At 40.0% G+C, this 20555-nt stretch overlaps 5 protein-coding genes across 6 annotated transcripts; 2 read left to right on the top strand and 3 right to left on the bottom strand.

Annotated features, from left to right (window-relative positions):
- Positions 1-206: 206 nt before the first annotated feature.
- LOC137737376 (sphinganine C4-monooxygenase 1-like) lies at positions 207-2797 on the bottom strand. The gene is made up of 2 exons (XM_068476830.1): positions 2273-2797; positions 207-892 (listed from the first exon to the last, which is right to left on the bottom strand). Exons 1-2 carry the CDS (start codon positions 2492-2494, stop codon positions 341-343), a joined length of 774 nt encoding a protein of 257 aa, XP_068332931.1. The 5' UTR covers positions 2495-2797; the 3' UTR covers positions 207-340.
- A 1195-nt stretch (positions 2798-3992) lies between these two features.
- LOC137738434 (origin of replication complex subunit 6) lies at positions 3993-6525 on the bottom strand. Its single transcript, XM_068478069.1, has 10 exons — positions 6338-6525; positions 6203-6249; positions 6005-6109; positions 5816-5896; positions 5510-5621; positions 5335-5397; positions 5138-5225; positions 4978-5048; positions 4396-4492; positions 3993-4299 (listed from the first exon to the last, which is right to left on the bottom strand). The coding sequence occupies exons 1-10, from the start codon at positions 6455-6457 to the stop codon at positions 4214-4216; spliced, it is 870 nt and encodes a 289-aa protein (XP_068334170.1). The 5' UTR covers positions 6458-6525; the 3' UTR covers positions 3993-4213.
- Positions 6526-9906: 3381 nt separating this feature from the next.
- Positions 9907-11778, top strand: LOC137737184 (uncharacterized). 2 transcript variants are annotated; one of them, XM_068476585.1, is made up of 8 exons: positions 9907-10239; positions 10344-10426; positions 10532-10615; positions 10845-10993; positions 11098-11171; positions 11267-11360; positions 11496-11577; positions 11647-11778. In XM_068476585.1, exons 1-7 carry the CDS (start codon positions 9996-9998, stop codon positions 11575-11577), a joined length of 810 nt encoding a protein of 269 aa, XP_068332686.1. In that variant the 5' UTR covers positions 9907-9995; the 3' UTR covers positions 11647-11778. The 2 variants fall into 2 exon arrangements, with proteins under 2 accessions (XP_068332686.1, XP_068332688.1); XM_068476587.1 differs by lacking the exon at positions 10532-10615.
- Positions 11770-15231, bottom strand: LOC137737183 (cullin-3A). The gene is made up of 2 exons (XM_068476584.1): positions 14713-15231; positions 11770-13938 (listed from the first exon to the last, which is right to left on the bottom strand). The coding sequence occupies exons 1-2, from the start codon at positions 14871-14873 to the stop codon at positions 11901-11903; spliced, it is 2199 nt and encodes a 732-aa protein (XP_068332685.1). The 5' UTR covers positions 14874-15231; the 3' UTR covers positions 11770-11900.
- Positions 15232-15534: 303 nt separating this feature from the next.
- LOC137738153 (uncharacterized) lies at positions 15535-17753 on the top strand. Its single transcript, XM_068477782.1, has 7 exons — positions 15535-15772; positions 15882-15917; positions 16019-16156; positions 16245-16331; positions 16426-16473; positions 16573-16649; positions 17306-17753. Exons 1-7 carry the CDS (start codon positions 15698-15700, stop codon positions 17451-17453), a joined length of 609 nt encoding a protein of 202 aa, XP_068333883.1. The 5' UTR covers positions 15535-15697; the 3' UTR covers positions 17454-17753.
- The last annotated feature ends 2802 nt before the right edge of the window (positions 17754-20555 follow it).

Raw genomic sequence — 20555 nt, 5'->3', positions numbered from 1 at the left:
CATGAAGAGAAAATAGAAAACAATCTAGGGAGGAATTAGACTACATGAGCAAGTAGACCCCGCACAATCACATCCCCAATCCAAAAGCAAATGTAGTTCACGATGACATAATCCGGTGGAAGATTGAAACCACCGGAGCTACTCTCGGAATTTATCTTAATACATGAATTCTTAATTCCCCAACTAAGGTTTAAAACTCATCCAAAAAGAAGAACAAAAGAATAAGGCACAACACAGTATATGTATATACAAAAATATTTAGGCAGTGTGGTTCCCTAAGAAAGAAAAAGAATAAACACTGGTACAATCGAATATAGACTCGTGTTTCCTCATGTAAGAATCAGTTCTCCTTCTCCACTTTCTTAGGCCGCACTTCAAAGCCCCCACCTGCTCTCTTCTCTAATGAGTAAGGCATGTACGTACCAAGTATTCTATCCCACACAACAAAGAAAGGCTGGGAGAAGTTATACTTGTTTCCATAGAGCTGGTGATGGACATCGTGGTAAGCAGTATTATTTCTGAACAATGCATGGAAGAGGTTCCCAGGAAGCCATAATCCACAATGATCGTCCACCGTTTTGATGGTCGCAAAGGAGAAGAAGAATATGGAGGCCCGAGGAGACATACCAGAGAAGAGAAAAGATAAAGCCCCGCCAATTGTATCAAGGAGAAGTCCCTCCACAGGGTGATTGTACAGAGCTCCAAATGCATAGGGCACAACAAGTCGGTGATGTTGGGAATGGATATGTTTGTATAAGAACTTGTTGTGGTGCATGTATCTATGCATAAAGTATTGCCAGGTATCCAAAACCACCATTGCAATAACAAACTGTCTTCCTAGATCAATGAAAGAAGGCTTTGTACCTGCATCTCCGCCATCATTTCCTGTCACCTGTCAATTGGATTTTTTTTCATAAGTTTACGTATGTAAAATCAACAAAAAAAAAAGCTGATGGCAGGGTGCTATCAATAAAGTATAAACACAATCTTTTAGCCAAAAAACAAAACTACCATACCCCAGCACAAATGAGGCAGAATTATAGTAATGACCGTAATTCATGCATCAATTGGGACTTTAAGAAAATGGAACTCTAACTAAGACCTGTGAATAACGCTACATGCAAAAATAGATTGCAACAACCACAGCAGAACCAAAAGCAAGTGAAGAAAAAGGTGGCACAATGCATAGTAAAGATTCTGTTTTTACTCCCTAAAAAAGGTTATCATGAGGAAAGCAACGACAATCTTGGATAGTAACAACTATCAAATTGTTTCGTGTAATTTGTGGGTCAATATTAAACAATAAGGTGGATGAGGGACCTAATGTTCTCCAACTAATGATACTCAATCATCCACCATCCTTTAGTGAAAGTTTGTAGTACTTATGACATACATTGAAGTGGAGCACCTAACTATTCAAAAGCTAAAACCTTTACAAAGTAAAATTTTCACAATAGTTCTTCAGAAGAAAAAAAAGACACACAAACTGACTGAAGGTGGCCACAGCTAGACTAGTTCTGGTTCAATCGTCCTAAACTGATCAATGAACCCAATTTTCTATAATCATGTTACACTTTCCTCATATGCTAACAACAAAAGGAAAGAAGCTTGCATAACACACAAGTCCATCCCTTGAAAACTCAAACGTCTTCCACGGTGAAGCTTAGATTCCAAGATATGTCATAAAGCATGATCGCTAAAACAATACAATGCAAAGAGGATAAGATCACCAAAACCTAAAGTATTAGGTAAACCAACCAAAAGAAGCAGGACCTCCTGCAACCATCACATTTCCAACTACTTTCCTAACCATGTAACAGAAAACGACACGAACAATCCAAGGTATTATGCAACTAGGCTGCCGTTTATCAGCCTGTTTGTTACATTTTATTTTCTTTTGACAAACGATAGAGTTAGTGGATTAAATTATTAGTTGTTCGGGGAAGGGGGATCGGGGGATCAACGCGGTGCATAGGCATTAATGCTTTCTAACACCATTAGCCAGCCTGTTTGCTACAATTACCACACCATAAACATAACCCAGAAAGGAAAAAACATGTGCAAAACCAAATGATCAGAATTTATCCCAAAAGAAAATTAATCAAAATTTGAGCCTCCCAAACCAAACCAATTACCCACAAAAAACAAAAAACAAAAAAAAAAAACCAAAACTTTCCCGATTCATAACCTAATCAAAATTATTACCTTCTGAGTATGCAAAATTAACCAAATTTTGCCTCAACAAAAAGGGAAAGGAAATTGAAGCAGTTACCGTGAACAGGATAATAGCGACAATAGCCTGAATCGTCTGCTGGAGAAGAACCCCTTTGACGACAGTTCTCTTGGAGACCAAATTCTTCTCGTCCTCGTCCTTCCTGGTGTGCAATCGGTACTCCTCGAACGAATCCAGCAGCACGTAAATCCCCGAATACGCCCAATATATCAAAACCGGGACGAAAGTTCCCAACAGCTCATCGGAAACCTCGATTCCCATCTTTTGATTTTTTCAGGGAAAAAAAAAAGACGATCAAGACGAAGAAGGAAACCCACAAATCCAAATTCGCATCAAAAGTTATCGATTCGAATCGAATTTTCCTCCAAATCGCCCTAAATTAGAGAAAGCGAGCCTAACCCTAAACTAAATTAGGAATTTTCTTCCCCCACCATTATTTTTATATTAGGATAAACTTATAAAAATAATAATTTAAAAGAAAAAGTGGGTCAAGTTTTCATTTTCCTGTGGGTTCCTGCGGGACGGACAAAAAAAGGGACGCCGGCGTTTGACTGAAAAAATGACGGGAAGATTTTATTCCCGTTTAAAACCCGACAATTCCACTCGGAAGGGTGGAGAGTCCAAAGTGCCCCTGGGGACGACGTGTCAGCTTGTGCTCCTTGGAAGGCATTTTGGAGATTATAAATTATGATACCACAAGTTGAAGAAATTTTTAGTTGTGACGGGAATACAAATGGTACATCACGTATTTTAATAGGAGTGGTAGAAAATTTTAAAATTTTTTAAGTAATTAACTTTTTAGCACACATATCTCACCATTTGTATGCTAACACGTGGTGTACCATTCCGTATACCGATCACATTGAAAAATCTCTCCACAAGTTGATGTTGATCGAAGAAAAAAAAGAGATACGAAATATGTCAGTAACATACACTAGGTGAACGTATGCTACTCACAAGGCATATGACGTTTTGTATTTTGATCTCATGTGATGGGTGAATCTTCAGTATGAACATTATATGGTTTAATTTGTAAGATGGTTTAATAAAAAGTCTGTCAGCCAAATTAACCAAACAGCAAAGAGAGTTTGATAAAGTATATGAGGGGAGAGGCTGAGTTGACTGGACCCTCTACTTAAGTTTCTCTCTTGCTAGGCGCCATGTTGGTCTTTTTTAACTAATTAATTTTTTAACAAACAATATTATTTACACTAAGGGAGGAGTGGACTTAGCCTCATAATATGCTAACAATAATATGGTTCAAATTCGTCTTTGACGATAAACAAACCTAAACCGACAAAGCAAGCCAGTGAAAATGCGAAGTATGAACTCGGTTGAGAGGTTGACTGCCTTCAACGACGCTGCTACCAAGGAAGATGACGACGACGAGTGAAAGTTGAACAGTTCTAAATAATCACAAACTTAATTAAACAAACAGCTAGAATTTAAGAGATTACATTGATTATCTTATTAGTTAATTTATGATAAGTATATTGATCAAGTGTTTGCCTATAATCTTATACCAATGGACTCTGCCGTTTTTCTTGATTTTGTGGTCTAGATTGATCAAGTGTTTGCCTATAAATAATCTTTTATACGCAAACATTACTGGTCCAAGTAGGTTGTAGTCGTTGAAGAGCATTTTGGAAATTTCCAAATTATAACCATCACCTGTCGAACACATCTCACAAAAATATAAAATTCTCTACATTTTGATTGATTTTGACACAATGCTGGTTTCATCTAACATAAGTGCGGTCCTAGTTTATCTTGTGTGTTAGGCAACGAGCATTCTTATGGTTTACCAAAAATAATAAAATTAAAAAAAAAAATTGCAAAGCTCCAATGAGTGAAATAAATCAACCCAAGATACTTGATGAGCAATGGCCATCCGCAACCAAAAAACATAAACTCTGCTTGTATTCATAGCTGAAATTTTCGTTACTTTCTATTGATCCAAGAGGGCAAACATGTATCGTCCTATACAGCCTCCAAGTTCTGAGTTTCGGATACGTGTACATCCTTCAAAAAGTTTAGGCTAGTCTGTCTGGTCCGCTTGCAAAGAACTGAGAAAAGCAAACACGTAATAGTTAGGTGTTTTTCTATCTCAATGTGAGTGATTGGTACAGAGTGAAACGATCTGAAGGGAAGCGCATTCAAACCTTTTGCCTTGGTTTCTTTATTAGATGTGAGGACTGAGGTTTTCCAACCCTCGTAGGCATGCTTTTCCATCTTTTTGTGCCGCTTGTAACTTGAAGGCTGCAAGTTCAAGTGCATCAAACAGTTGGATTCCATAGTTTTCACTTCTAGGGTGGCTTACTCTAGGGGTTGTTAAGATAAGTAGACTGATCAAGAACAGAAAAACGAAAGCTGTTTGACCTCATGCTGTACAGGCAGAGTCCACTCTAAAGCGTGTTTGACCTCAAGGTATCAAAAGAAATGGATGGTAATACCCGTCACCACAGAATTCACAAAAAAACATAATCGATATTAAAAGAGAAGCATTGCGATCCTATCAGAATTCTAACTATATTTCAAGTGTAGAAAATCCAGTTTGCTTCGATAAGGTAGTGGCATGTTTGCCATCAAATGTGGCCAACCGAAAGAACAAAAATAGCATGATAACAGGTCGCCGGGACGAAGCCTGCGAGTCTGTTTATGCGTGCTTATATAGGGGCAAGCATAAACAATGCCTTCAGCTCAGCTAGGAACCAATGTAGCAATTAGAATTAGGTTATCTGTACCTCGTTTCCTTCATCGGAAGAATAGCCACCATCCTCGAGTTTCCTTTTCTCCGGCAAAACATCTAGAAGCTCTGCGAAAAATCAATAAGTTAATGATGGAAAAACATCAAGTTACGCACCATGGCAATGTTATAACATAAATTCAGCAACTGACACCTACCTCGGTTCCCCTTCACATCCTTGGGATCTTTCTTTTCCTTTTCAGTCCCACAAACATCAAAGCACAAGTCCTTCATGGAAGTCAAAACCTGCAGAAGAAGCTCACATATTTGATAGATGTACACATAATGAAGACTAGAAACAAAATGTAGTTGGCAACAAAAGATACTCTTGCATAGTAGAAGGGCTGTATCTTACGGAAGAGAATTCAGTTTCAGATGCACCACAAAGCTCAATTAACTTAAGCTTGTCTACCTTTAACTGCAAACATATTAGGTATGACACTGTAATTAGCAAAAGCTCAACGGAGGAAATTACTTTCTTGCCTTGAAACCAAGTGTGTGAGAGAGAGAGAGAGAGGTCACGGGGATACCTTGTGTTTTTTTGCACACAAATAGAATGCCACAGCAATGAACACAGGTCGAGTGAAATCGGCACTTGCACGCCGAGAAGCTGGCAACGATGCAAGAAACCGAGTCTTGTAACTGAAACAGAACAGAATAAAAATCTACACTTAGAATGAGCCATCCTAACAAATTAACAGAACGCGATGCTCTCAGCAGCATTCTGTCAAACATCTAGCATGTAATATGCAACCCCATGAAGCAAACACATGAAAGTATACATCAAAACCCGAAAGAGATTGGCAATGAATTGCGGAAAAGAAATCAAATCTTACAGAGACAAAGCCTTCTGTACAAAGGGAATGATCCGAACACACCCAAACTGAATTGCCAGTTCTCTAACATCCAGCTTGTTCCTACACAACCACCGCAACACACAATCCAATCCAATAATCAGTATCCACTCACTAAACCGAAATGTCACATTGAAATCGGAACAAGCAAATGAGAAATCGAAAACCCACTTGACCCCGAGGCCATTCTGCATCGAATTGTAGGATCTGGTGTAAGCCTTTTCAGACATCCCACTCAACATTATCGCCTTTTTCCGATCGAATAGGAGCCCCGATCTGTAAACCAATTCAATCCGAAACAATTACAACCGTAAAATTAAGGTACGATACTGAAAGCCAACGCGATTGCAAAATCAAAAGCTCGATTACCTTGTGGCGGCGATTTCTAAGCAAATCACAGCTTTGCAAACCTCGCCCTGCGAATCATAAGTAAAATCGATAAACAAAATACCCAGTTGGGAAAATTTATCAGATAGAGATTTAGGGATTTTGAGAGAAGCTTACGACGCCGATTATGGAAGAGTCGAACTGGATGTCGCAGAGACGGCGGAGCTCGGCGGCTCGTCGGATGACGTGCTTGGAGTCGGAGAGGTCGAGCTTCCTTGCTATGTCGGAGAGATCCATTTTTTCTGAGATGGGATCTCTCGCTGATTGGTGGGTTTTAGGGAGGGAGGGGGAGAGAGAGTGAGAGGGTTTGGCGCTGCGATTGCCATTGCACTTGCCATTTGAGCATTCACGAAAATGGCGGGAAGTGAATTTTGCTGATTTCGCGCTTAATCGGTTACTTGGATTTTGCGCGGGTAGTTTTTGGCGCCGCTGCGAATTTTAAAATGATGTAAGTCTCGATTTACGGTTGACAACTTCACTTGATCTCTACAAAATATCAATAATTTTTCGTAAATTTTCATAAAATCTCAATTGACTCGGCTCCACGTGAAAAACTAAAAACTCAGTTGGAGAGTTTTTATTGCCTTTTTTTTTTTTTGTACTGTTGTAAATCTACGTGATAATTTTGAAATGAAAAAAAAACACAGCTTTATGTTTTCATTTTCCGTAAAAAGGGAGATTGTGATCAAGCACTGAGGATGGCTAAAACAGGCTGTTGGTACCTGACCTTCAGGTGGAGGTCAATGGTTCTATAGTTTCTTAGGTACAACTAGGGTTACGCACGGGCTAGGTCGGGTTTAATTTTGAAGGGATCAGATCAGACTCGGGTTTAAAAGAAACGAGTCGAGTCGGGGTGGGTATTGTAAGATCTCACATCGTCCAGGAGTGTGATCCTTATATGCATATTCTCATCCCTACCTAGCACGAGGCCTTTTGGGAACTCACTGAATTCGGGTTCCGTAGGAACTCCGAAGTTAAGCGAGAAGGGAGCTAGAGCATTCCCATGATGGGTGACCCACTGAGAAGTTCTCGTGTGAGTTCCCAGAAATAAAACCGTGAGGGCGTGGTTGGGGCCCAAAGCGGACAATATCGTGCTATGGTGGAGTCGGGGGCGGGAAGTGGTCCCGCCCGGGCCGGGATGTGACAATTTGGTATCAAAGCCTAACCCTGGCCGTGGTGTGCCGACAAGAATGTCGGGCCCCTAAGGAGGGTGGATTGTAAGATCCCATATTGCTCAGGGGTGTGATCTTTATATGTATATTCTCATCCCTACCTAGCACGAGGCCTTTTCGGAGCTTACTGGCTTCGGGTTCCGTAGGAACTCTGAAGTTAAGCGAGAATGGGGCTAAAGCAATCCCATGATGGGTGACCCATTGGGAAGTTGCTCGTGAGTTCCCAAAAACAAAACCGTGAGGGAATGGTAAGCCCAAAGCGGACAATATCGTGTTACGGTGGTGGAGCGGACCCGAGAAGTGTTCCGTCCCAGGCTGGGATGTGACAAATGGTATCAGAGCCTAACCCTGACCGTGGTGTGCCAACGAGGATGTCGGACCTCTAAAAGGGGTGGATTGTAACATCCCACATTGCCCAGGGGAGTGATCCTTATACGCATATTCATATCCCTACCTAGCACGAGGCTTTTTGGGAGCTCACTGGTTTCGGGTTCCATCGGAACTCCAAAGTTAAGCGAGTAGCGCGCGAGAGCATTCCCAGGATGGGTGACCTATCGGGAAGTTCTCGTGTGAGTTCCCAGAAACAAAACCGTGAGGGCGTGGTCGGGGCCCAAAACGGACAATATCGTGCTACGTTGGTGGAGCAGGCCCGTGAAGTGGTCCCCCCAGGGCGGGATATGACAGGTACAACATATTTTAAAACAAAAATTGGACCTAACCTGGCCCACTTGAAATGGGACGGTTCAGGCTAGGGTCCACGGGTTTTTTTTTTTTTTTTTTGTACAATTCAATCGGTTTGATACAATCAAGGCCGTCTCCGCCCGAACCACCACTCGATAGCACCGCCTAAACTCAGATCTGCCTCTTTTCCCGTTGCAAATCCACCAATAGCTGATGCAACTGCAAGTTCATCCGAGACATAGAAACCAACCCAAAAATGCAGATCCAAGATTTTAAACTCGGGGGGTCCAAATAATAAAGGTCAAAAATCATATTGTTATAAAATCATAATTCAAGCATCCATTACGAGGTTTCATAAGTTACTACGGAGTACCTAAGTTATTGATTATCTAATATGGACCACTAAATTTAAAACACTGGTCAAATAAAACTCTCTCCAAACTCCCATTATCTTTCTAACCAAACACACCATTTTTCTCATTTACTAGTTTCCAAACATCCGCCTTCTCTCTCACTAAGAACACAGCTGCTATACCTCCACCAACCGCCTCCCTCCCCATTCTCCCGAAGCCATGGCAGCTCCACCCCCAAATTTCACCAACCCATGACAGATCATATCCATCTTTCTAACCTTATGTAGGAAATTTCACCCATAAGAAAAATTACTAAGGTGGTTGAAATAATTTGAGGAAATTTAGGCTTATGTACTGCCCTGCCAGACGACAGAGAAAGGTTGGAGGAGAAGTGGGTGGCACCGATGGATGAGACCATGGCAAAAGCAAGGAGGAGAGAGGCTAGAAGGGTCCTTATTTTCTTTCTTCTCCATGCGCGGTCATCTTCTCCGAGAAGAAGACAGCCACTGTAACCTGCAACTTGCACATACCTCATGTTCGAGTACGAGGGGTCCTCGGAAAATTTCTAGCAGCGATTTAGGATCAACCAACGGGTCCTGGGACCTCCCAAGTCCCTATGTGGATCTGTCCTTGAATATTGGTGTGAGGATCCCAAAATAGAAAGAGTATGAAATTCCACCTATCAACTTTAATAAATAAAAACACAGATTAAAAAAATTGGAAGAAAGAAAAGCCAAGTTCAGATCTTTATGTTACCTCTGACACGCTCCAACCTTAATATCCCTAAATATCATGTTAGGGTAAACATGTGTTGGCCGATACTGGTTTTGTTGTTGCACCTAACCATGTAGCACAGACACAGCGAAATAATTCATCATTACGAAACATCTATAGATTTAACGTGATAAGAAGTGTCAACGACTGAACTGCTATTGCCGGCTGGGTGTTTCAAAGAAAGGGAGACCAAGTAGCCATTACTATCGGCCTCCCCATAATTGCGATTCAATTCCGAACATAGTTAATGAGTATAATGCTCGCATGTTGAGGATACATTAGTACTCGGGACTTGTTTTCTGCTATTGCAATTGCACTTCCAAACCCAACTTTCTAATTTTTCTGAAAGAAGGGTTATTTATAGAAACTAACAAATTGTAATATTCATTTGTACAACCTCTATATTTGATCTAGAAATTTTAGGTCGCCTCAAATGTTAAAAACGACAAGTAGTGTTATGTTCATCCACTAGTTTTATTTTTTTTCATCCAACTGATAACATAGATGAGCGGATGTGCTTAGTAGCACTCTTACCTTTTAATGATGTATGCCCTGAAGCTCGAGATGATAATTGACTTTATTTATATTTTATTTTTGAATTTAGTAAATCAAACGAAAATAAGGAATATAACTAGACAATGATAAATAGGAAACTACGAACATAGTTGAACATAATGCTTGTGTAGGACTTTGTTTATTACTAAAAGGCTCTTGGTAAGACCGTTGGTTTTCTACAAAATTAGTTAGGCAAAAATAAAACGAAATAACTATAATTTTGTACCTATCGACGCTGCCATGGAAGGTTGCTTGATGAGATGCTATCACGGCGGCGCCCTATTCAAAACCCTCAAGCCCCTCTCTTTAAACCTCCCCAGAAACTCCATTCGCTGCTCTTCCATGTCCGTCTACTCCGGCGGAGGAGGAGGATCGGCTCTTAGTCGCAAGGTCTACGACGCATTGCTGTTAGACGCCGGAGGCACTCTGTTGCAGTTGGCGAAGCCAGTCGAAGATGTCTACGCTTCCATCGGAACCAAATACGGTGTCGTATCGAAATCCCACTCTTCAATTTCCCATCAAAATTAAAAAATTGGAGCCAAATTCAAAGAACCCATTTTTTTTAATTTTAATTTTTATTTTCTGCAGGTGTGACTGCAACTCCAGCTGAAATCAAGCAGGGATTCAGAAGAGCATTTTCTGCTCCTTGGCCTCAGAAGCTGCGTTACCAGGTTCTTAAATTGGTTTAATTTTAATTTCTGCGAATAATTCAAAACTAGTGTGACTAATTAGTTGTTTTGGATACTAATAAGGCTATAATTAATCGATAATTATAGGGAGATGGGAGGCCATTTTGGAAACTTGTTGTGTCCGAAGCCACTGGTTGTTCTAATCTTGATTATTTCGAACAAGTTTATGAGGTAATTACAATGATTATATATTCCCAAAGATTGAAGCTTTTGAAGCGAATTGCTTTGTAGGAAGCGCTAATGGTAATACGCGATTTTCCTTGAAGGAAAGCGTTGAAATTTTTGTTAGTTCATCGTTAGAAGTGCTTTTGGTTGTCGGAAAGTACTTTTAGCTCTTCCAGAAGTAGTCTAAACCGACCATGGTTATGATATTGTTGATGATTTTGGTTGTTTTTATCAGTACTATGCTAAAGGCGACGCATGGCGTCTTCCAGATGGAGCTTATGAAACAATGCTGCTTCTCAAAGAGGCTGGAGTTAAGCTGGCTGTTGTATCCAATTTCGATTCCCGCTTACGGAAGCTACTTGAGGACCTTAATGTTTTGCATCTGTGAGCATCCGGGCTAGTCCGTTGGATTCGTGGTGCACAGGTGTAGGGTTTCTTCGTTTCTTTTATGTGAAGAGAAAAAGCATTTCTCAAGCTTTTGTTTGCAGGTTTGATTCCGTTATCATATCTTTAGAAGTTGGGTATGAGAAACCAGATGCAGGTATATTCGAAGCCGCTTTAGGTATGCATAGCAATGTCGTCGTAGAGGTCAAGATTTGTTCTTACAATTTAAAAGTACACTTCGAAGCTACTCTCTAAGTCCGTCTGTTGTTGCAGATCAAGTACGTGTGGACGCTGGCAAAGCGGTACATGTTGGCGACGACAAAATTGCAGATAAGGATGGGGCCAATGCCATTGGAATTGATTGCTGGTAAGAGTTCTTCGCAGTACAAATAGAATTTGTCCGGTGACCTCTTGGTGCTAACTGTTAGGACGTTTCATCAATGTCGCACTATACAAAACATAGCTGTATTCGATACTACTTACCCTTGATTTGAATAAGCAGGTTATGGGGCCTAGATGTGAAGGCATTCTCCGACATTCAAAATCGCATTCTCATTTCAGAGTCTCAGCTTGCGAAGGACTAGGTACCACACTGCATTTTTGTTGATTGTAAATTCAAGCTTGCTCGATCCTCATTTGTTCTTTGTTTTCAGGTACCGCACTGTGAATCCCAAGCAGTGTCTTCGGCTCCAACTGATCGATTGACATAATAATTCATTTAACTAGTGATATTACTGGAAAGGAAAATATCATCCGATCAGCTCAAACAGTGAATGTTTCAAGTGGAAATAAATGGATATCCATTGAACATCAATGGAGCTTACAGAGATCAGAACAACGTTACATTTGCCCTAGCCGAGGTACAATTTTCAGTTGTAAATGCTAGGACAACAATGGAATGATTTCGTTAAGCAAGATACCGATACAATTTTCTGTCTACATTGTCCCGTTCCAAGAATTCCCGCTCAATAAGAGACTCAATCCGCTTCTTAACCTCCGTTGGGTTGGCCAGGAATCGAGATTGCAACTGCTTTGTGACCTCGGATATTACGTTGTTATGATCCAGAGTCCTCCTTGATTTCATGATCCTCACAATCGCAGCTTCGATCTGGGGCTTCCTGTCCTCCTCCACTCTCTGCCGAGTCTCTTGTTTTTCAGGTTCTGATTCCTTCTGTGCAACCACAGTTCCTATCTTCACCTTATATAACTTACTCGTGAACTTGTCATTAACGAAAAAAGCATCGTCCTCACCAATGTCTTTACTCATAGGCTCTTTCCGAAGAACATTCTTTCCCTTCACACAAGCCATGGATTGCAGACATCTCTTCAAATCTAAAGCAGGAATCTCCGTCGCCTGCTCAATCTCCTTATAGTTAAGCCGATCGGCATTATTGAACAGCATTAGGACACACATTTGGTAAGTGGAGACATTCAACTCATGCCTCTGGCCTTTCCCGAAGGTAGCCTTTATATCCGCCGTGCCCATGTTAGTCTGCCAGGACAATCTCCGGCCTGTATGCGTCCCGAGGTAATACGAACGGAACTTCTCACGGAGTTCTGACATCTCTAACGGAAGGTTGCATGTCACACTAGGTTGAGTTGGCCAGGACCCTGTCGTCAGAACCTGGACAGTCAATGTAGGGCCATCCCCTAGCTCGGGATGACTTGCATAAAACCCTTGCATTGTATCCTGGGCAGTTTTCATGTCTGTAAACATGCCCTCTAATTTTGAAGTAAATTGGTATCCGCATTCGGTCTTGAGCTTAACTATCAAACTTCTCTCTGCCTCGTCGGAGACAGTTTTACCGGACAAAAGCCGCTTTGCCAAATGCTGTTTATAGTACTTTTCGAATACGTCTTTCTCCTGCAAGTAACGGAACAACATCATCACCTTGTCGAGAATAATTTCTACATCCTCCTCGCTGACCCCCTCTAAACCTTTGCGGAGTTTGTCATCAACGAACAGTGAGATGAACTCAGGCGAACGGTTGTTGAGATTAATGAAGTACTCGAAAGAGGAATTCAAAGCATTTAGGAATGTCTTGTCATTGTTAAAAGACAATCTAATGATGCTATCGTACTTATCCTTCTCATCCAAGAGCCTTTGGACAAATTCCACCGGATCTTTCAACGTTTCCGGATCACTAACCAGCTGTTTACCGGTTTCCCTGATGTGGGAAGTCATCACTTCTCGTATTGTTGAGAGACCGTTGGCAACCCGACGGAACAAGTTGTACATTCTTCCAAGGTCTTCGTACTCATCATCAAGAAGCATGTTCACCAAACCTGAATTCTCCATGTGTACTAATCTCAGCATGTGGTTTGCAATCATCTCCTTCTCCACCACGTTCGTTATCTTGGCTTCACTCTTGGCATCCAAGTAATGTGTCACCCTCTCCAGTTCCTCATTCAGGCGCCTCTCGGCCTGCTGCAGATAATCTCCACAATCACAGCACTCGATAAATTTTTGAGACTCACCCTTGTAAAATTCAGCTGAAACCTCGAGAAAATGATTCTCAAAGTCGTCCTGGTAAACTGAAGGACCTAAATCCATAAGCATCTTGATTATATTCCTCATCAAACCACGGTTGATAACATCACCTGTTCTTTCTCTCAGCACTAGTTCAAGAAGTGTATTTAGAAGCCTCGTCTGAATCTTGCTAGAGTGGACAATGTTGTCTCTCCAAAGGTTCAGCCCAAGCTCGTGAACTGGGGTTTTCTGGGTGCTCGGAATGTAAGTCCTGTCCATGTACATCAGAATGTCTCGAATCATTTGCAACGCCTTGTTGTGTTCAGTCCATTTCTTATTCATTTCTTCAAGAAACATTCCACCCTGAGCGGATTCAATCGATTTAGATATCTCTTTGAGATGAGAAGTCATGGTCGTAACCAGCCCCGAGTAAAGCTTCTCGCCGAATTTGTGAAGCACCATATTGTAGGCATTTCTAAATCCATAAAATAACCAGAGCATAGTTTAGCAACATGAGAATCAGTTCTCATTTTCACAATAAGAAGCGAAATCACATTCTTTCTTATCAATTCACATTTAGGCATGTTTGGACTGCTTCCGCATGAACCAAAAGCGCTGTCTGATACATTTGGCAGGCCAAATTAGAAGTGCTTCTGGTCAGTAAAAGTGCTTTAAGGAGGAAAGGCTGCCTCAAGCACTAGAACTTCCAAGTGAAAGTGCTTCTCCAGAAAGGCCTTAAAATTTAGGGCCATTTGCTGAAATTATCAGTTTATAATATTTGGTTGCAGAAATGATCATTTTTTACATGTCGTCATTATATCATCGTTGTGTCATTGACATATGATCAATATGTCGTTGTGACTAAAATCGGATCATTTCTGCAACCAAATGTCAAAAACTAATCATTCCAGCCAATTGCCCCAGGATTTAATATGTTCTTGACGTTATTGTAATAAAAACACTTGTAGCATAACTGCTTATTCAAACAAGTGCTTTCTACAGCAAGGTTATTTTCATTTCATTCAAACATATTCGGCATCAAAACACTCAGAACCTAATTTAGCTCTTCCTTCACAAATACTCAATCTATTCCCGGATCGAATGCATCGAAACAAAAACGATGAAAGCAAATTTAGCAAATTTATATTAACAAATCAACAAAATCTAAAATCTCCAACAAAATCAAAGCAATTTAAAACAACAAATACAGATACATGAAATTAAGAGGAGGGTGAGGGAGCGAGCGAACCTGTAAAGCTCTTCGAAGCTGAGGCCACTAGCATTGTGATTGTAAATCTCGCGGATTGCGTGCTCCAGAACCTTCCACGTCTTGTCAGCGTATTTCGGATCCACCACCACTCTGTGCTTGAAGGCCTCTATCTGAAAATTCCGCTTCTTCTGGTTACTCATCGGATTCTATTTCCGATTTCGGTATCGCCGCGTGACTGTGGCGTTGAAAATTCCTCTGCTTTTGGTTTGATGGAGGCGAGCGGAGGGAGGGAGGAGACCCGCGGTGATTGGAGCTTTTGATTTGATTTGCCGCGTGACAGTGACGTTGAAAAGGATTGAAGCGAAATTGATTGGATGATGGAGGGGAGGGCATTTAAAGCTTTGTATTAATCATTGAGGGATTATTGATTAATTAAGTTAATTAATAAAAATATAAAAAGTTGAAGGGTGTGGGAGGAGGAGAAGCAAAAGCAGGGGTGGCTTGTGCGGGCTGGTTTGGGTTTGGGACGATGCCATTTGATTTCGTTTTTGGTTTTGCTGTTGGAGAAAGATCGAGTTTTGGTATTTTCTTTCGTACTTTTCTCGTTAAGTTACGAAACGTTTCGCCGTTGCGATCGTTGGTAGGTTTTAACCGCACGTTTGTTTCGTTTCGTTTCGTTTCGGTCAAATATTTTCGGCGCTTCCGTGAAAGGTGAAAACCAAGCCACTCTCTCCTCTTGGGCCTAAGCCCATCGAAGCCCAAGAAGTTAATGAGAAATGGGCTTTAAAGCCCGTTGCGCCACTCTCCTTCTGGGCGTGGCGTTAGAAGTAAGCAGTCGTAAATATCAAGCAACTGCATGCTATAACTATACACAGAAATCTGCAGAAAGCAGGGCCTCCGAACTTTCAGAAGAAGAAACCAGAAGCTTCTGCTTCTCAGCGGTACGAGGTTCCACGATTCCTGTGCTCTGACTTGTTAGGAACAAAACGACGCCGCTCGCCTCCATTTCCCATCACCGAACAAAATGTCCCGGGATATCTACTCCGAGCGCCCCTTGTTCGGCGGCGCCATTACTAGCACCTTCCCTCTCAGATTCCAGGTCAGTTTTTGTGTGTGTGTGTGTGTATATATTGATTATTTTGGTCTTTGTTCTCGTAATTTTATTCCAAATTCTGCATCTTTTTGTTATTTTTCTGTCAAATTTGTAGGATGTGAGCAACATTCGGCAAGTTCCCGATCACCAGGTTCGTTAATATTGTTAACTGGTTTTACTACTTTTTTCAAATTTCGCTTCTTTTACTTAATTTCATGTTGTTGATTTTATTAATATGGTGGGTTTTTGAAGGAGGCGTTTGTGGACCCTGCCCGGGACGATAGCTTGATCTTTGAGCTCTTGGAATTCAAGTACGAAGTCGGCGACAATGGAAGCGCCAACTGGTTTCTTCAGGACCTTGCCACTGAGCAGGATGATGAGGGAAGCATGGTAAACCCTGAACCCTGAACCTTTGCAGCCTAATTTATCGGTTTTGCAATTGTATTTCAACGTTTTATTTTCGCAATTATTTCGTCAGGTGATCGAGCAGTCCGGCATAATTGAGGCCCTCGGATTGTGTTATGGAGACACGCCTGCTGTTGTTACAACTGCTGTTGGTCAAATGGTATGTGCAGTTTGGGTTCCGGGTTATATCGCTTTCGATTCATGCCATTCGTTTTAGGGAGCTATATCTCTGTGTTTTTCATCCTCGAATGTAGGCAATCTCCAAGGGGCGGCAGGGAAGAGATGCACAAAATATTGTGAGGGTATGTTTGTCTGTTGTGTTCTAAATTGTTTCAGAGTGCTACGCCAAGTTCACTTGGGCAAGTATGCTAACCAAGGTTTTATTGTTTGGATTGGGGCAGGTCTATTTGGCGAATCTGCGCCTTAAGGAAGTTAATACGGATGTGCTGATTACTGCATATGAGCCCGTTCATATAAAGTAAGTTTCCACAAAAATTTGATGTTTGTTCTTGACTGTAACTTATTTTGAGTCTTTCATCTAGATACAATAGAAACTTGTCTCTTGGAAACATGATAATCGTGGATGTCCGTTTATTTTGATTGAGATTTTGACGAGTATGTATGTATGAAATATCTGATATGAATGACACTACCTCCTGATTGCACCATACCCTTTAGATGTCGTGTATGCCTTCTTACGTGAGTTTGCAATATACTTTAATCTGCTGCTTATTTCCGTTAAGCAACTAAAAAGGGGAAATTACATCCTACATTGTTAATCCATTGGACGCCTCAAGAAATACAGGTCCCTCCCGATGAGCCTTCCCTGGTTTTCATTTAGTACTTCATATAATCTTCGTGTCATCTCGTCTGTAAGCAGTTTGGTTGAGTCAATCTATCTGAAAATCTGCCAAATGCAAATAATTAGTGCATAGCTTCCCCTTTTTATGTTATCATGATCGTGTATGATGGTAGAAAAGAATACGGTTGCTATGAAAGGATTTGAGTCTGCTCCGGTTGAATTCATTCAGGTCAAAAATTGAAAATATATGCATTTTAATAAGTCTTATGTGTCGATAATTTGTGACTTGTGCATTCTATGACATTGATGTGGTTATGTTATTTTGGTTGCAGTCCTTTGAGCGAAAGTGCAAACACCGTGGGGGCTGGTTTTGCGGTACCTGCAGTACAATCTGGGCATATGCCGTTAGCAGAGGTCTTTAAACTCGCCGTCTCTAGCTTCAGAGTCAATGACTGGAATCTTTTTTGTTCTGCTGCCTGAGATGTATTGTGTGTTCATATCTGCAGACTGCAGTAGTACTTTTAAGAGAAGGTGAAACTCTAAATTAGGATAAGATGGGTTTTTGGAAGAGGCATGGGTTGTGACATTTTGTAGTTTGTTTTCTATTTCCCTTTTGGGCTTCTATGAATTCAAGTTTTCTTCCGATCACAAAAAGTTCAAATTACAGACCATCTATAAAATTGATGTTGGGCTGGGCTTCGCATTTGATTGACAACCAAGCAATAACGTTTATCGTGAATTATGTATGAACATAGATAAACTACGTCCTCTGGAACCTAATTTTAGTCTCACTATGACTTATGTAACTTAAAAGTCACTTCTTTACATTTGAAATTCAAAAACAGCTTCAATTTGCCTCCTGAAACTTGATTTTGATCCCATTTTGTCCCCTCAAGTTCGAAAGTCATCTCGATAAATTTCAAAATCCGCTCCACATTGCTTTAGATCTGTTAATTTCTATGTGGGTTTGAATTGGTTTGCCGTTCTAATCAAATTCTTTTTTATTTTTGGCATCTCTTCAGTTTCTTTTAAACTAAATATTCTATGATTTTTGTATGTTAACGCATAATGGAGGTTTATAATCAAGTTTATCATACAAGTGGCATGTCCTATTGGGTATTAGATTCCACATATGTTTTAGGAGGCAACTTATAAGTTTAAGCAAAAAGAGAGAGTCTTCGAGTCAAATGAATGAATTTTAAGTTTCAAGAAGTAAAGTTGTGACTTTTGAGTTACAAAGACAAAATGAAATCAAAATGGAGTTCTAAGGGTGTAACTACAAATAAGTCATGAAAGTACTATTGTTTAACTTTTTATAACATAGTAATAAAAAGTTAAACAGTTTTACACCTTGACCTCTTGAGGCAAGATTTTGGATCAATCACTGCACCACAAGGACCACGAAATTATTTTGGCTTATTATTGATATTATTATAACTTTGATCATGTAACCACCACGAGGTGATTGAGAGATTAGAGACGAATTTCAGACCCATATTCTATACATCACGTGCTTAATTCGATTTCTTAGTGCTAGTAAATGGTGACTAGAGGAGGCTGAAATGCCTCAGTGAGTCTTTTAGCCTTCCCGAAAGATGGACTCTGCCGATGTCTTTTTTTTTTAAACAAATAATACTTTGATTATGTGAAAATCAGTTAACTTGTCAACGAAATTAATAATGAATACATAATTCGTTGCTCCGACAATTTAACATTGATACATCATCGATTATTGACATACTTTTCATAGTATTGATAATATCGAAACTTTACATAATTATTGATGCGTTGTTAGCAATAATCTACATATGATTGCACGGTACCAGACTATGTGACCCAAATTTTCCTCAAGAGACAAAATAAGAGAAAAACTCAGGAGAAAATGTTAAGGAGATCACATATGTGTAGTGTCAGTGTAACTTTCACTTTGGCAAAATATATACCAAGTCAATCACGTGGCGGGCAGCTAGTTTGAATTATGAACTGAGTGGGGCCAAAAGCATACAATATGGCTGCCCTCCCTCCCACTGTATTTTGTTTTCATACTTTAGAGATGATGACTAATTTGTTGAAATTATTGGTTGTCAAATTTGCCCAATTCACATCATATCATTGCAAAATCTTATAATCTAGATACGATAAGTGTGACAATGACATAAAATATCAGGATTTATTATCTTTAAGTTTTGCCATACATTGTGTGAATAAATCAAGAAACCAAACTCCTTTCCCACACAAAGAAAGGGGACGCTAGTCCAATTTACAAATTTTGGACGGTGGCTTTAGCTTGGTGAGGTATAGTTTTTCTTTATTCAATCAAAATACATCTAAAATAAGCGTGATTTTGAAGAAAAACTTATGGAGGAATGTAAAACTTTACAATTGAGATGTGATAAAATAAAAAATCACTACGATTTTTTTTTTATAAAACTTCACACCTACTCAACCAAAAGAAATTCCCCACCTCCTAGGCTAGCATGTCACTAAGTTAGAAATAATACGATGTTGTACGGATTAGCAGTGGACTGTTGCCCTATCATTTATCGATCGACTCGGCTGAAAAGGGACGATCACGTGTATTATCCAACTGATTCAAAAATTAAACGAAGACCCTATATTTTGGCTGTATATACCCAACTCTACTAGTTTTATCCCATTTTGAGAAATACTCTAATCATATAGTTTTACTGAAGTTTCTATTGCAAGTTAAGAGGCAATGAAAAAAGTAGTGTTTTCACACTCTATTTTATCTCTCATACGCTCTTGCTAATTTTTTTTCATGAATCTTCTTTGATTTATTCAATTTAACTGTCGAATTAGAAGGAGTGTGTAAGAGGCCAAACAAACGTGTGAGTAACACCATCAAAATAAAAAATGAATTAAGTTAAGGGATGTCAATGTCAAATTAGTGGCGAGCCAGGCCAATGAAAGCCCATCTGGCTTGATAACACATAAACATCATCTCGTATCCAAAAGAAAAGACATGATGTGACCCCAACTACCGCAACTTTTTTAACCTTATCTTAATACATTTTATTCCAAAATATTACAGTATTTAGATAACTTCCCCAAATCTTGCGAGAAAAGTAAGAAGGTAGAAAAAACAAAAAACCTCACAAATAATTCATAAACCTTTTTTTTGGTCAAACTATAATAGTACTGGATTCGTAATGAAACGTTACATCCTCAACAAGAGTAGTCGACTCTATCTTACTATGAGCATCCCCATTTGTTGATACAAAAGAAGTTACCGAGCGAGCTGCTTCGTGTCGAAGGTAATACCATAAAATTAGGAGGACAAGCAGATTCCAATTGTTTGAGTCCTATGTTGGTGTTTCCTGCCCACCCACTAACTCCGGCAAAAAGACTCAAGAAGGAAAGTAATTTGTATGACACATTACACCGTAATAGTGATGATTCGTGCCAATAACTTCAAGACATCTAACAATTACATACATGTTCTTGTATTATTTACAGGAGACACCATGTGGCAGTGCACTTGTATCATCTCGAGGAGGAGAAAGACATTCCATTGACTATTGTAATTTAAAATTTTTAATTTATTAAATAACTTATTAATTA

Source organism: Pyrus communis, chromosome 6 (assembly GCF_963583255.1).
Source record: "Pyrus communis chromosome 6, drPyrComm1.1, whole genome shotgun sequence".
Lineage (NCBI taxonomy): Eukaryota > Viridiplantae > Streptophyta > Magnoliopsida > Rosales > Rosaceae > Pyrus > Pyrus communis.
This window is presented reverse-complemented; position numbering and strand designations above follow the sequence as displayed.

Bases quoted from the DNA above. Each gene is read 5' to 3' on its own strand.
- LOC137737376 (XM_068476830.1), bottom strand. From the start codon at position 2,494: ATGGGAATCGAGGTTTCCGATGAGCTGTTGGGAACTTTCGTCCCGGTT. The intron at 893-2,272 runs GTAACTGCTTCA...TCCAATTGACAG, and splicing joins TCGCTATTATCCTGTTCACG to GTGACAGGAAATGATGGCGG.
- LOC137738434 (XM_068478069.1), bottom strand. From the start codon at position 6,457: ATGGATCTCTCCGACATAGCAAGGAAGCTCGACCTCTCCGACTCCAAG. The intron at 6,110-6,202 runs GTAATCGAGCTT...ATTGGTTTACAG, and splicing joins TTAGAAATCGCCGCCACAAG to ATCGGGGCTCCTATTCGATC. The intron at 5,049-5,137 runs GTAGGTGTCAGT...GATTTTTCGCAG, and splicing joins GGATGTGAAGGGGAACCGAG to AGCTTCTAGATGTTTTGCCG.
- LOC137737184 (XM_068476585.1), top strand. From the start codon at position 9,996: ATGGAAGGTTGCTTGATGAGATGCTATCACGGCGGCGCCCTATTCAAA. The intron at 10,240-10,343 runs GTGTCGTATCGA...TATTTTCTGCAG, and splicing joins TTCCATCGGAACCAAATACG to GTGTGACTGCAACTCCAGCT. The intron at 10,427-10,531 runs GTTCTTAAATTG...CGATAATTATAG, and splicing joins CTCAGAAGCTGCGTTACCAG to GGAGATGGGAGGCCATTTTG.
- LOC137737183 (XM_068476584.1), bottom strand. From the start codon at position 14,873: ATGAGTAACCAGAAGAAGCGGAATTTTCAGATAGAGGCCTTCAAGCAC. The intron at 13,939-14,712 runs GTTCGCTCGCTC...TTATGGATTTAG, and splicing joins AGCTTCGAAGAGCTTTACAG to AAATGCCTACAATATGGTGC.
- LOC137738153 (XM_068477782.1), top strand. From the start codon at position 15,698: ATGTCCCGGGATATCTACTCCGAGCGCCCCTTGTTCGGCGGCGCCATT. The intron at 16,474-16,572 runs GTATGTTTGTCT...GGATTGGGGCAG, and splicing joins ATGCACAAAATATTGTGAGG to GTCTATTTGGCGAATCTGCG. The intron at 16,650-17,305 runs GTAAGTTTCCAC...TTTTGGTTGCAG, and splicing joins TATGAGCCCGTTCATATAAA to TCCTTTGAGCGAAAGTGCAA.